General features: G+C 42.4%; 1 protein-coding gene and 1 pseudogene across 1 annotated transcript; both read right to left on the bottom strand.

Annotated features, from left to right (window-relative positions):
- Positions 1–1,172: 1,172 nt before the first annotated feature.
- Positions 1,173–5,156, bottom strand: LOC147445499 (uncharacterized; annotated as a pseudogene).
- A 1,158-nt stretch (positions 5,157–6,314) lies between these two features.
- On the bottom strand, positions 6,315–9,334 carry LOC147445498 (uncharacterized). Its single transcript, XM_086525006.1, has 3 exons — positions 8,253–9,334; positions 7,394–8,065; positions 6,315–6,949 (listed from the first exon to the last, which is right to left on the bottom strand). The coding sequence occupies exons 1-3, from the start codon at positions 8,785–8,787 to the stop codon at positions 6,363–6,365; spliced, it is 1,794 nt and encodes a 597-aa protein (XP_086381132.1). The 5' UTR covers positions 8,788–9,334; the 3' UTR covers positions 6,315–6,362.
- Positions 9,335–14,392: the final 5,058 nt, after the last annotated feature.

Raw genomic sequence — 14,392 nt, 5'->3', positions numbered from 1 at the left:
TTTAATGTAGCTAACGCTAAGGTCTTTTAAGCTTCATTAGTTAAACTTGCTCTTTGACATAACATCTTTCATTTGGGTCCCTTTACCATTGGCCCCGTGTTGAGATAGATCCGTAAGCACATGTCTATATTCTAACCCTTGTTCCCGTTTATTATCCCATATTAAATGATCAGTTTAATATGAGAAAATCATTTGGGTTGGTTAGATATTAGATATTTGATGAGAGAGAGAGAGAGAGGGAGAGAGAGAGAGAAGAGAGAGTTTTGAGGTGATCATAAGACTAGGTTTTTTTCGACATATTGTGCACACATATATACTCCCATAAGAGTAGGGAGTATTTTTTTCTACCAAAATAGCCTTTATGCTACTAAAATTAACAGATAACAATGCATGCTCCGCTTTTGGTTCAAGTATGCTACCAACTTCACCCTACTTTTAGATCCATCAAATGCCTCGAAGGGAATTTAGTAGCATGGGAATCTTCCAAGGTTCATTTAACACTCATAACCTTTTGCCTTGGCATCCTTTTCATTTTGAGCACTTCTAGTGATCAAAATGATTTTTTTGCTCTTAAAGTATTTCTAGCTTGACCAAAATTAGAATCCGTGACATACAACCATCCAGAGTCCTACCCACAAAGTAGGACAAGGTTGGAAAAGGCTAGCAATGTGGTAAGCAATATAATACAGATATCAAGATAACTACTCTATGAGAATAGTGACTTCTTGGGTGAATTTGGATACAATGGGTAGATGAGCCACTAAAAAAAAGCGTGCATCAATGGCCAAGTGTGTGAGGCCCATTATTGAGCACTCCTTGTTCCAATAAAAGTGCAAAATTCTTGAAGGTGACTGGTTGAGAGCCTAACTTTTTTCACTTCTTTTGGAACAAAAGTGACTCATTAGAGTCAATTTCAAAATTTTGAAATGCAACCTTGCACAAATTTCTAAAAAATATCAAGAGTGGGTCTTGAAAATTAGCCCCTTGAAAAGACAAATCCAAATATACCTTTAGAAATCACATTTGCATGAATATATTTTTAGATGTCACATTTTTACGTTTGTTTGTTTGTGTGTGTGTGTGTGTGCACGTGCGCGCATGCCCAATGTTGAGTACGAGCTGTCATCGTACAATGAAACCTTGTATTGTCCATTACATAATCACACTTGTCCCATATTTTATAAGGACCCTGCTTAAACAACAAGCTAAACGGCTCACATTCACATTAGTTCTAAAATTAGAAATGTGCAACACCCTTCTAGAGAAGCACTAGGAAAAAGCTAACCTTTAAAATAAGTGCAAAAAAATGGAGTTTTTGTAAGGCCTGGAAAATGGAAAGTAGAGTCACACTTATAATTTGAGGGTTGAGTGGGGACATTATGGCAGGGGCCATGATGGACAAAGTGAAGCTCTCCTCTCAAGGTGGACCATGGAAGGAGTTAGGGATTCATGACAGACTATTGGCACCTCGGTGGGCGCACTTGACTTTAGGTAGCATCACGATTCATGTGCAAGCTAGTCCATTACCAGAGCTACAAAGACCCTTGAAAGGGGTGAGACCACCATATATTTCCAAAACTCTATAACACGTTATTTAGTAAACCCATTTTGGAGAGAGATTGCCAGGAAGATCAATAACAAAAGACTTTGTCATCTAGCTCAATTTTGGAGTGATTTAGTAAACCCATTTTGGAGAGAGATTGCTAGGAAGATCAATAACAAAGGACTTGGCCATCTAGCTCAATTTTGCAAGGGCAAAAACACGAGATGGAAAGAAGTAGATCAATTGACTTCTCAGTTTCTTATCAACGGAACGAAAAGGCTACTAATCATAAGAGCCACCAAGAATCTAGATAATGTTTTGATGCCTATTTGCTAGGTTGAACTAGAGTAGAAAGTCTTGCTGTGGCCAATGAACAAAAAATTCTCTAAACCACTAACCAAGGAAATCTACTAAAACATGATGTGTATAACAGATTGGTTTCCCCCATCAATAAACAACATCATAAGCAATGGCCAGAATCTAGGTGGGGAACGATAGCCAGTAACATATGGGACCACTAGTGGCTACATGCGATGAAGATTTTCCTGTGGAAGGTGCTCTAGGGGGCTATTCTGATTGACTTAGATTTTAGCCATACGAATTGGATGAGATAGGTGGTCATATCCAAAGCGGCAAGTGAAGATCGTCCACACCTGTTGAAAGACTACATGACTATAAGGAGCTTGGCAGGCAAAGTCTGCAAATGAATTTAGAGGACATGGAGGATTATAATCCGCAAGAACGATTTAATCTTGGGAGGGTAGATTATGAAGATTCAAGCTCTTCTAATTTTCTTTCTAAATGTTTGCTTCTGCTACTTTAAATAAGCATGGAGTATTAGGAACCAACGTGTATTTGAAATTGTCCTTTCAATTGTTGGCTTTAATGAGATTATCCAAGAAAGCAGGAAGTGATAGTACCAATTCAAACAGGAGGAGCTTTGGTGAGTGGGTTCAAGCAATTCAAGTCATCGCACACACCTTTGGATAACCCCAAAAAATGATTGCAATACAACCCCAACTTGGCCCTCCTCTTTACCCAACTTGGTTGCTTCTACGACTATAGACAAAGCTAGAAGCTCAAGTACCGGCACATCTTTGAAAAAGACCTCACGATAGCTAGCTTTTTCGAGATTGTACAAGAAAGAAGAATGTGCTCATTGCCATGAGAAAACTCAAGCGCTATAAAGAAGACTTTCAAAGACATCTAGGGTGTAAAACCCTCCAATGTATCTTCCCTAGTAACTCTCCTTTTTTTGTAACACAATGTTGTTCCCTCAAGGCACAAAGTGTGCTTGAGGTTCTTTGTATAAGTTTTGCTAAAATAATATAACATCTCTATAACTCACAATTGTGAGTATGGCAAAAATAAAAATAAAAATGGAGGTTTGAATGGCATTCTAAAACAACAAGATGAAAAAGGAAGCAAAATGAAAAAATAAATAAAATAAAAGGACCCATTCACAAATTAAAACATGAAAATATTTTAATGCTTTCATAAGAAAAGACAGGTATGGTAAGCATGGAAAATAATAAAACAAAGTCAATGAAATGGGCCTTTATGAGGCTCTTAAACGGAAGGACTCTTTTACAAATTAATATATTAAACAAAATTTCTATAAGTCACATCATGCGATCGAACTCCTATGAATGCATTGCATGATGCCTTGTTTAGGAAGGCCTATTTTAGTTGGCCAAAAAAGCATAGAAAGGAATGGAGTATGGTTAGGAACACTCCAGAGCACTTCATCAAACCTAAGAGCTCAAGGACCTTGTTGAAGGAAAAGGAGTAGGCCCTCCAGAGTAGGTACTAGTCCGCCGAAGGCGGCCTCTCTCTCTCTCTCTCTCTCTCTCTCTCTCTCTCCATGCGTTATTTGCTTGCATCGTTGGGAATACAGAGAACACACGTGACCACATTTGGGATACATGTCGACCAAGGTAGTGCCAAGCATGATGTTTTCTTTCAAAAACCTAAGTCGTGTATTCTTTTGCTCATATGGGGATCTTGTGTAATGCCACATGTCTTCAAGGTGCAAGTGTATGTGACTGTGGTTGGAAAGAGGCCCTCTCTCTGCACCTACTTAAAATAGCTTGGAGCTTTGTGACGTTGATCGTTGGCTGCGGGATGCAAGCATATGTGATTGCATCTGGAGAGACACCCTTGCTTCGCATCTGTCGAAAACAACCTTGAGATTTTTGGCCCTGCCCAAGTTGGACAAATCTCGCAATTAGTGCATTCCAAGAGATGACATCCAAGATAGGAAGCTCCTCACACTTTTTGTGCCTTATGAAATGCACCACATTTGGGATACATGTCGATCGAGGTAGTGCCAAAGCACGATGTTATCTTTCAACAACCCTGGTCTAACAATATCATCGTGAATTCTTCCGCCCATGTAAGCATCTTGAGTAATGCCACATGCTTTCATGGTGCAAGTCTATAGTAGGGAAAGGGATTCAGCACTGGTTTGTTGCTAAACCAGTTGCAATGTGGCGGCAAGTACATTCTGGTGGGTGCCAATGCACGCTTTCTTGATGGGTAATATGTTTCATTCAGCTTCTCCACTAGCTCTTTCTGAAAGTGGAAGAAGAGACTCTCCTGCACCTTGATTGCATTGTCCTCATTACTGGAAGGCATCGTCCAAGTCGGATACTCCTTGTTGAAATCTGTGTAAGGGGCAGTTTTTATCAATTCTCCATTCTCGTCCCGAAGATTCATCTAGCTGCCTGTCTCCACTTGTTGAAGGCACGAATTTTTCACCAGTGTCCTATCCCCAAACCAGCAGGATCCGTTGAGTCTTGAAGGCTGGTGTACAGTATCATGCTTTGCAGCACTACATGCTGCCACACTGTGGACAACTGGCTTCACATCTTGGTCGGCAGATCTCATCCAGTATGCTCGACAGCTCCTTCATCACACCCTCTATCAGAGCAGCTAGTTTTTGTAGGCTCTCGTACAACTGTGGTAGTTTCTTCTCATAAAACTCACCATCTAAACCTCTACTCCTTATCCTTGCTCTACACATGGATGGAAGTTATTGCCTTCGCGAGCTTTTCATCAATGGAATCTACCAGTCTGCGGCTAAGAGTTGCTAGGAACACGTCTATTGAAGGATTCTTGATACAGACTTCCTCTTGCAGGCAATTCTGCACCTTTCGGATCAGAGCATCGCACTCTCGTTTTACAATGCATCCATCATGTCTACAAAATGCAATGTTCCATTGGTTGCATACATGAGCAGCTTGTCCGTGTTCTTTATGTCCATGAGGATGAGGAGGTGGTAATCCAGGATGGCCCTCATCATCCTCCAATCCCTCACCCAGCTCCACGTACCGCACTACAGCAACACTGTGGGCATCTCTCAGCTCACACTCTAAGCCACGTTGCAACTGGTTCAGCAACAGACCAGTGGCTTCCAAACCATCTCTCTGTTCTTGGAGTTTGTCCCTCCAGATTCCATTGTTGTATCGCATCCTCTCTCTCTCTCTCTCTCTCTCTCTCTCTCTCTCTCTCTCTCACACACACACACACACACACAGATAGCCTCCTTGAAGGACACATTCAAATACTTCTGTGCAACCTCTGGGAAGATGCATCCAAATCTCCATTAAGCATGGCCCATCAGCTGTCGATAACCTCCAAAGCCCTGTTCTTGGCAAATGCCTCAGGGTCTGTAGACAGGCAGACGGTGTCCCAGTCGTAAGCGCTAAAGAACTTGCCCTTGAGGTAGAAAGGGGTCCCGACGGAGAAGGGGCGATCGGGCCCATACCAATAGTCAAAGCTCATGTTGACTCTGGCCTGCGCCACAGGGACCTCCTCGCGAAGGGCATTCTAGGTAGCAAGGCTGTTGCCCAGAGGAGCAGCATTGGAGATGGACGCATTAGCCAGGGCAGCCATGTTGCAGGTCAAACTCTGCTAGGAAGCAAGATCTCACAGTGCAATGCGTGCTCTTTGATAGGTTTCTCTCTCTGTCTCTCTCTCTGCCTCTGCGTGTGTGTGTGTATGCTTCGATAGAGAAAGAGAGATCTCTCTGTGTGTGTGTGTGTACGCTTCCTTAGAGAGAGAGAGAGATCTACCTGCGTGTGTGTGCACTGTGTATGCTGTGAGAGAGAGAGAGAGAGAGAGAGAGAGAGAGACTGTCGTGCTGCTCTGGAGTCTGATGACGATGGGGAATGTGAGAGAGAGAGAGAGAGAGAGAGGAAGAGTCCTAAAGCTCTGCAAGAAAACGACCTCACTCCTCGACAACAACGTCCTCTGCTGCGGGGATTGCATGAATGCTCGCAGCTCCACACACACACACACACACACAAGGAAGCAAGCGCAGTAGCAAGGAAGCAAGCCCCTGTTCTGATCCTCGACATCGACATGTTTCTCTCTCTCTCTCTCTCTCTCTCTCTCTCTCTCTCTCTCTGACTTTGCGGAGCAAGGAATGTGGCCGTCACCAAGGGCATAAATAAGCTTGAAAGCCACGCAGAGCCACCATCACTGGCATGAGCCGTTACTGTGCACGTATGACGGTGTGCTCTTTCCTCAGCCAGCTACTTTTTTTCTTTTGTCTCTAGCCTCCGGCTCTCAGATGCAAACACGTGGCAAAGCTCTCCCAAGCGCCATATTATGTTAGTAGATGTATGCATGGTTTTCTCTAATGAACATCATGCTATGGAAGTAAAAATGAATAAAGTTATGGGAATTCTGGTCAAAGAACATAGATATTATGTGCATGGTGTGAAAAAGGATAATCCCAAGATTATATGGAATATAGGACAGGACCTTAGAATAATGTGAAGAAAGAGATTTGTACTAAGGACAAAATATGTACCTATACAACACCATCAAATGGATTGCCATAATCTAATGATTCTAATGGGGCTTGTGAGTAGGACCCATTGGTTGAAGTGATTGAATTTGTGATGGATTGCTGGTTTTGGACATTGGCAATATTGTAGTGGTGTCTAATCGGAGCACTACTACTTGCTAATAATCCCACATGCTTGTTGCCACCATAGTTGATTGAAGGGTGGGAGGCAAAAGCATTGTTATAATAATTGGATTCCTTGTTATTGCTATCAAGATCCAGCTCATGCATTTCTACATAACTGTCACTATTATAAAGTGGCAGATCATTTCCTGCATGTGAGGGAGATGGTGAGGACCCATAGCTGCCTCCAGATCTGCAAGAGGTGAAGAAATGCAGCTTATAAGCACTGATCTTGCATGAGAACAACATGCGACCCAAGTTGGTTGTGCTCTTTTTTCGCTGCTGAGCGGGCTGCCATGCCGACTTTCTCGCCGCCGCTGCCGCCACGGTCGATGGGGCCATCATCCTTGTTGGAAGGGGAGTGATCGCCTTTGTGGGGATAGGTACAATGGGCCCTGCTGTTGGCTGTATAGCATGACCTTCAGCACCTGCTTTTTGCAAGCATTACATTGTTGAGAGTCCAGCTGGGAATCCTTTTAAGTACTAAAAAGCATTTTTAGGTGCTTTGCCTCAAGTAGTCACAATGATGAAAAAGTGATAAAAATTAACTTGGATAGCAAAACATATATGAAAATTGCCCACATTTGTCAACTCCTAATGATCACTTCCATGACACTCTACAGTGCTTGGAATTTTTAGTGATTCAAGCATGTATGCACTGTCGTATGCACATAGGACATGCTCGCGACACACACACACACACACACACACACACAAAATAGATTGAATTCTTTTCATTGTTCCTCTTCTGCATTTATGCTTTCAACAGGAAAATTGATGCCAACTTTGGGGGTGGTTTGCATTAGTTGTAACGTCCTAACCAAAGAGTTGAAGTGTGTTTTGGGGAAAGGGCAGTCACTTTTGGTTTATACCTGCAGCTGCTCTTGGAGGGATCAAACCCACACTACTCATGTTCTGCCAATCTGCCACTCTCTGACTTGGTACAATGGCATCCTTCTCTTCTTGGAATTCGCTTGCATCCGAGAGCGTCTCAATGATGGGATTTAGAACTCCTCTATGCCCACCCGCATCGCTTCTCGGCATATACTGATTTGAATCCTGTTCATGGTGAATATAAACCTCCCTACCACTTGAAGAGCTTTGAGCTAGCTCCCTGTTCAGCATCAGTACCCCGGCTTCAAGTGGCCCATTTTTAAGGTTTTGTAGCCTCTTTATTTCAGCTGCATATTCACTACCCACACTACTACTGTTGATTACATCCTCTCCGTACATTCGTGCTCCATCCGCATTCCCGGCAATATGCTCGGCACTAGCTTTGAGCTTGCCTATCTCATCTAGATATGCAGCTTGAGCTGAGCTCCTCAAGGCTTTTAGCTCATCACAACTTGCATTGCTTGTAGCTGAGTACAGAGACTCAAAATATGCTTGCGCTTCTGACGCTACATTCTGATTAAGCGGTTCCATGATCAATGCCTTCTGCTTCTTAAGCTCCTTGTCGGCGATTTCATTTACTTGTGTAGTGAGAAATGATTGTGCAGATGTCCCCGGTTGGACGTCATGAAGCGGCAATTTCGCAAGTGAATCTGAGATGTCAATTGGGATCATCATAGCATTATCAATACACAGTTGAAGTTCTTTACATGTACTATTTGTAGCCTATGAGTTCTCTTGTATTTCATAGAGAAGAAATATCTATACAATATGATGCATGCATTTCATTCCATGATCACTCACACAAGTGCAAGTGGAAGCACAGAGATTTTCACTTACATACATGAGTTGATGCTGCTGTTTCTGCCTTGGTAATCACCGCCTCAGGGCTGCGGCGAGCCAAGCTGAGGTCGATGTCCCGATCAGCTTTGCCTGGAGCATCGGCTGTCTTATAATCAGAGCCTTCCTTTGTACGAATCCACTGCTGGAGATCACTACAAAAGGAATTGAGCTTTGCACACGGGCCAGTGACGGTGCTGCCAAGGGATGTCAAGAGCTTGAGAAGGGGTGCAAGGAGGCAGCTGAGCCCCGCCTTGCCAGCAACAGTAGAAATGATAGTGGCGGTGACGGCAAGAGCGACAACGGCGCCCGCGACGCTGCCACCGATGATGGCTGCCTTGGGCAAGGAGCTATGAGGGGACGTAGCGACAGCTGCAGCAGCAGGCATAGGGGAGGGCGAAGGGATAGCTGGGAAGCTAGAGGGGGGAAGGAAGATAGGGGGGTAGTAAGCGGTGCTGGGGGAGGGGGCATAGCATTCAGCGATTGAGAGAAGGGGATCCTCTGCTCTGCTGCCTACTTGAGGATTTTGCTTCATTGCCGTCAGGGAGAGAGTATATAAGAAGGGCCACAATGTTGGCTACCAATTGATAGTCAACTGCCCTCCAAGCCACCAAACGGTCATTGTTTATTCTCTGAGAAAGAAAATCATCTACTTATAACATAATATGGTCGAGGGGAGTCTCCTTTACACATGGGGCAAGCTCCAAGATGAAGGCTACATTCCAAAAAGGAGGAGAGAAAAAGAGAGAGAGGTGGCCGACAGAACTAGTTCCCAATATGGCCCTCTTTTTTTTTGGGGGTGCAAAACTCACAATTGTGAGTGTGTTAATTGATAATAGACAAAAAAATATTTACATACCAAGCCATGCTCCAACCGAGCCATGATGGCATCCATATCAAAAGAATGATCAGACTAATACAATCGACAGCCCAACAAAAGGTTACCAAAAAAGTTACAACCATAAAGAAAATCATTCACAAATATGGCCCTCGTAAACACCTTTCATAATGTGCCCTCTTATGCATGCTGTTCACAAGCTTGCTTTCATTGTTGAATGAGTGTGTGCAAGTTTCAACCTCTTTTGTGACACGAGTGTGCATGTGTAGACCCGAGCTCGAATCTCATTGGCAACTTCTTCTCAACAAGATTCCAATGTCCATTGGATTTAGTGCTCCACATATCTTTGTTTGTACTGTAATTTACCTAATATAAATTTTTTTTGGTTATGATTTCATTGGAACTTGATTTTCAAGGGTGGATTTTGGGCTATAAATTTCCTTAGATTTTGGGCTATAAATCCCGGTGCGCTTGGATCTACACCCCATAGTGCGTTGCAAAATTCAAATGTTGATGTGGCTCAAACCTATGGTTCTAGCAAGGATTAAGGAGCAGAGAGGGGTTTATATATGCAACAAGACCTAATCTTTGAGAGCTCTTGTCACTACGAGGCTTCTTTGTTGCTAGGGACACTTAAACAATGAAAATTGCATCGCTACAGGAATGTCGCTTAAGCGACACCCGTCAGCACTTAAGCGACACTAAATCTTAATGTTGTATGCCTCGCTTAGCGACACAAATTTATTAAGTGTTGCTTAAGAGACGTTAAGTATTTTTGTTTTTTGAAAGTCAAGAGCTTCGAGCTCCCGACCATTTGTTCTATATATACTTACACAATCACACAAGGATTTCTCTCTCTCTACCTACCTACTTACACAAAGCCCTCTCTCTTTCTCTCTTTAGGGTAAAGGGGTCAATATAAGGCCATGTAAGAAAAAAATAGTATTTTGGGGGGGGATTTTTCATATCCGGTCAGATTTGAAATTTGAAGAGTGCATTCAATTCCTCATGAAAAGACGCATTAGATGATATCAAGATTGATATTTTTTGATTTTGCCTCAACACTCTATTTGAAAAAGCGTAATTCTGAGGGCTTTTTAAAAAACAGAGACACTCAAGCCCCAATAGTAGTACACTTTTTAGCAAATCAGATGTGGACACCTAAACAAGATTCCAAGCAATATATTCCTTTTTTTTGTCTCTCTTTTGGGGGTGGAGCCATCTTCCTTTTGGGGGGTGGTTCCTTATTGGCCCCTTTACCCTACTTACTTACACAAGGTCCTCTCTCTCTCTCTCTCTCTCTCTCTCTCTCTCTCTCTCTCTCTCATACACTCGCAAATCACTCACAAAAACAAGATTTGGAGCGGAAAGTACACAATTAGGAGCGAGTTAGGAGCATTCTACATACACTACAACAAAAAACAACTAGTGAATTTTCTCGAAAATAAAAAATGGAAGTATTAATGATCACAATATGGTTTGTTTTCCTTGACATTATATGAATAAACAAAAACAACTGAAACAAGTTGAATATAAAGGATTAAACTTGAAAGTACTATACAAGTAGACTAGAATTGATAGAAGCAGACTGAATATATAGATCATCAATCTATGTATATATGCAATGTCAATGTGTGTACATGATCAATCTATCTAAAATTCAACAAATTGCCACTATCGGATATACATTAGTATCAAACTGATTGTTCTGCTATCTCTCAATACACTGAGATGTTTGGTTTGACGATGCGGTGCATGCTTGCTCCTCGTCTATCCTCTTATCCTACTCTTTATTTGTGGCAATAAGTCTCGTTGTTGTGAACCTGTTGTATTCACTATACGAGCATGAAGAGTTTGTCGTGGCCATTTAACGGCCGCAGATTTTGGTGAGAGAGTCCAAAATGGAGTGCCTAAAGAGGAGAGAGGGGTGCATGAGGTTTTTTTAAAAACATTATACATTCTTGAGTCTATTATCACGATTATTATCGGGTCTTTATTCGTGACTATTAACTCTATCTTTACGCTGTAACAGTTTGGAATTAAAAAAGCCTAAATTTGGGTACTATTTTTTGGTTTACAAAAAAAAGTTTATAGAGCATGATATTTTCATAGAAAATGGACATACAAAATGGTAGACATTTGATCATTAAAGTAATCACATACATATGAATAAATTTACATTTAAAAATAATCACATATGTCATAATAGTCAATATCTAATTCTCCTAAATGATTTTCTCATGTTAAACTGATCATTTAATATGGGAAAGTGCCAGGGGAGAAAAAGCTAGAATATTGGTTAAGCTAGCAGACCGACCACAGTAGGGATCCAAAGGAGGGAAAATAGGGATCCAAAGGGGGGGCCATCTGCAAAAGAGCCATGTGCAACAATGGGCTTAAAAGACCCTAAGGTTCAGCCCATTAAGACTTCCAAAATGCTAAGGTTCCAAAATTCAAAGGTTGTGTCCAAAGGTCAAGAATGGGGGGAATTGGATGCTTTGTGTGTGTCCCAAAAGTCTTTATCAATCCCTACATAGGAGGGGGAGAGCCTTGGGAGTAGGGGATGAGAGAGAAACTCTCTCTCATACACACACAAGCTCCCTTTACACAAAGGGAATGAGGGACACATGTCAACTCCCTAGCCCAGATGCCCACAAGGTGTACCCAATTCCTATTGGATGGCCTTGGAGGTGGACCAATGAGAATTAGGCTAGAGTAAATTTAGTTTAATTAATTTTAAAAACACTTAATAAAAGAACCAATGAGAATTAAGCTCTCTAGAAGACTATTGGACAGTCTCCCAAGGGGTCCAATGAGCATTTAGCAGCCCAATGGCTTGCCTAATTCCTATTGGCCAGGAGGCAAAGGGGTCCAATGAGAGTTAAGTTGCATTTATTAATTACATAAAGATCTCACAAAAGGGGAAAGGGGGACACATGTCAGAAGGCTATCACTTATACTGCTTAATTAGCATTGGCTAGCCCTAGGGAGGTCCAGTGAGACTGTAGCATGAGCAAATAGCAAGAGGGGTCGACCAAGAGAGAGAGGGGGCTGATTTTTGCAAGGCATTATCACACACACACTCACACAATCTCATGTGTGAAGTAAAGAAGACTCTCTCACCTTATCAAGCTTTAATGGAATGCTTACCACCTATTCCAAGCTTGTAACAAGGGAGGCCTAGTACACCAACAACTCTTGGCTTTGTGATGCAAATCTAACCAAGAGCCAAGATTCAATGCATGCTCATCTCTCTACCATGCTAATTACTAAGCTATGCTATGCTCATACGAGTGATTATGTGAGGAGATGTACATCTTTCTCATAAAAATACTCCTTCTTCCTCTCAATCTACTCTCATACCCCGCTACCTCTCACCATCTTTAAAGGTGTGTGAGGTCTTGGGTCTGAGACCGGAGAGAATTGATGTTGTGTTTGATAAGTGTTTTGCTTAGTGCATGAAGCTTTCATCTTCATTGCACTAGCTAGTCTTGAAGGAACACAAAGAATTGTATTGTACAATGTCTCTCTTGATGGGAGAAATCATAATACAAAGCCTTTTGGAGGGGGGACCGGCTCCATGTAAATCCGGTCCTCAATTGTTGTCAATAGCTTAATTTCTCTCTCTTTTGAAAGTATTGTTCATGCTATCTAACTAGGTGTTATGATTTTTGTTGCTCTCTCCACCCAAGCACTCTTGTAATTCTCATTAGGAATCTATTCTAATGAAATGCTCACTATGTTCATATTAATTTCCGCTACACACAAGTTACTAGGCCATTACAATGTTACATTGGTATCGGAGCACAAGGTTTCTCTTTTCTTGCTCAAGAAGGGAGGTCCTCAAGCTAGCTATAAATGGCTGGTATTATTAATTGCATGTGAGTAAGTAGAATAGGGATTTTTCAGCCTTGCAGTGCACCTGCCTTCGTGCAGCTAACGGGGCATCACCGTCGAGAGCTATGGTCTTAATAGTGGAGTCCTACGGGGCTTGCCTATGGCTTAACCACTATTGAGCTATTAGAAGCTGGACAGGAGCCTGTGCTATTTTGGTGTTGATCGACCCTCTCTTCTATTCCTTGTAATTAATGGTATTCGAGCCACGGGTACAATAGCTTGAGTGCTTTTTCTAAAGGGGTAAAGAGGAGTAGCAACTAGGGCTTAAAGTGCCAAAGTACACCTAAATAGTTTACACCTAAAAGTTGTTAGAATGGCTGACAATAGTAAAGAAAGTGAAATTAATGTTGATAACTTTGATTTTGCTCATGAGCAAGGTACTAATGATGCCCCGATGGTTGTTAACTATCTTGTTTCTAGGCTTCAACAAGCCATGGGCAATCCATCTCTCCAAAGTGAAGTGCAACGGCAGCTCCGTGCTCATGGGATTCTCCAAGCTCCCCACCATGACGAGAGAACACCTAGGAAGCCTCCTTGTGAGACTTCCAAAAGTGGCCTCTCTCCGATTCGGGAAGAAGAAGAGAATCCATACGAAGGGCTCAAGAATTTACTTCTTGATGATGCATCTCCTTCCCAAAGGAGAACTCAAGAGCCTCCACCGAAGGAACGGAAAGAAGTGAGTCTCCCGCCACCTCGGCGGAGATGGCTCCACGAAGACGGCGGGCTGAACGTTCTCCATCACCTCAAAAACGGAGAAGACCATCGCACCCTTCTCCACACCATAATTCAAAGAGGGATGACAAAAAGCAAGAGAAGAAAAAGGCAAGAAAGAGGACACCCTCTTCTCCATATTCTTCATCCCGTTGTCTTATGAAAATGATGGTGAAGATGATGAAGATCAAGACAAGAAAAAGGTGAGAAAGAGATCACCCTCTTCTCCACCTTACTCAAATTCTTCACCTTCTGAAGAAAGTGATGGTGCAACCTTTGAGCTATCAAAAAGAAGAGGCCATAGGAAATCCTATGCCGCATGGAAGAGGTCGTCCAAGTTGAAGAAGTTCAAAGAGGGAGGGAAGAGCATCTCTTTCCTTGTGTATGATGGCACCTTTGGTGCTACGGACAAAGTCTTGGCCTTTATACAACAATTTGACGCGGAATTCGGAGATGAGGGCTACACGGAGTCCTCGAAGCTATGCCATGTAGCTATGCATTTCAAAAGTCCGCCATGCAATGGTGGTCTAGCCTACGAGCCAACGGTGAAGCTCTGCAAAAATGGAAAGCTTTAAGAGCTTCCATTATGAAGCAGTTTTTGGCCACAGATGCCAAAGACAAAGTACTCACCGAATGGCGAAGCTTAAAACTCTCTCCATATGAATCCATCCAAAATATCTAGACAAGTTTTGGG

The sequence above is a fragment of the Adiantum capillus-veneris genome, chromosome 12 (genome assembly GCF_014529385.1).
Source record: "Adiantum capillus-veneris isolate H3 chromosome 12, ASM1452938v2, whole genome shotgun sequence".
Lineage (NCBI taxonomy): Eukaryota > Viridiplantae > Streptophyta > Polypodiopsida > Polypodiales > Pteridaceae > Adiantum > Adiantum capillus-veneris.
This window is presented reverse-complemented; position numbering and strand designations above follow the sequence as displayed.

Excerpts from the sequence above, each read along its gene's own strand:
- LOC147445498 (XM_086525006.1), bottom strand. The coding sequence starts at position 8,787 with ATGAAGCAAAATCCTCAAGTAGGCAGCAGAGCAGAGGATCCCCTTCTC. Across the intron at positions 8,066-8,252 it reads AGCAGCATCAACTCATGTAT|ATTCACTTGCGAAATTGCCG; the intron begins GTAAGTGAAAAT and ends TTGACATCTCAG. Across the intron at positions 6,950-7,393 it reads CCCTCCAAGAGCAGCTGCAG|GTGCTGAAGGTCATGCTATA; the intron begins GTATAAACCAAA and ends TGCAAAAAGCAG.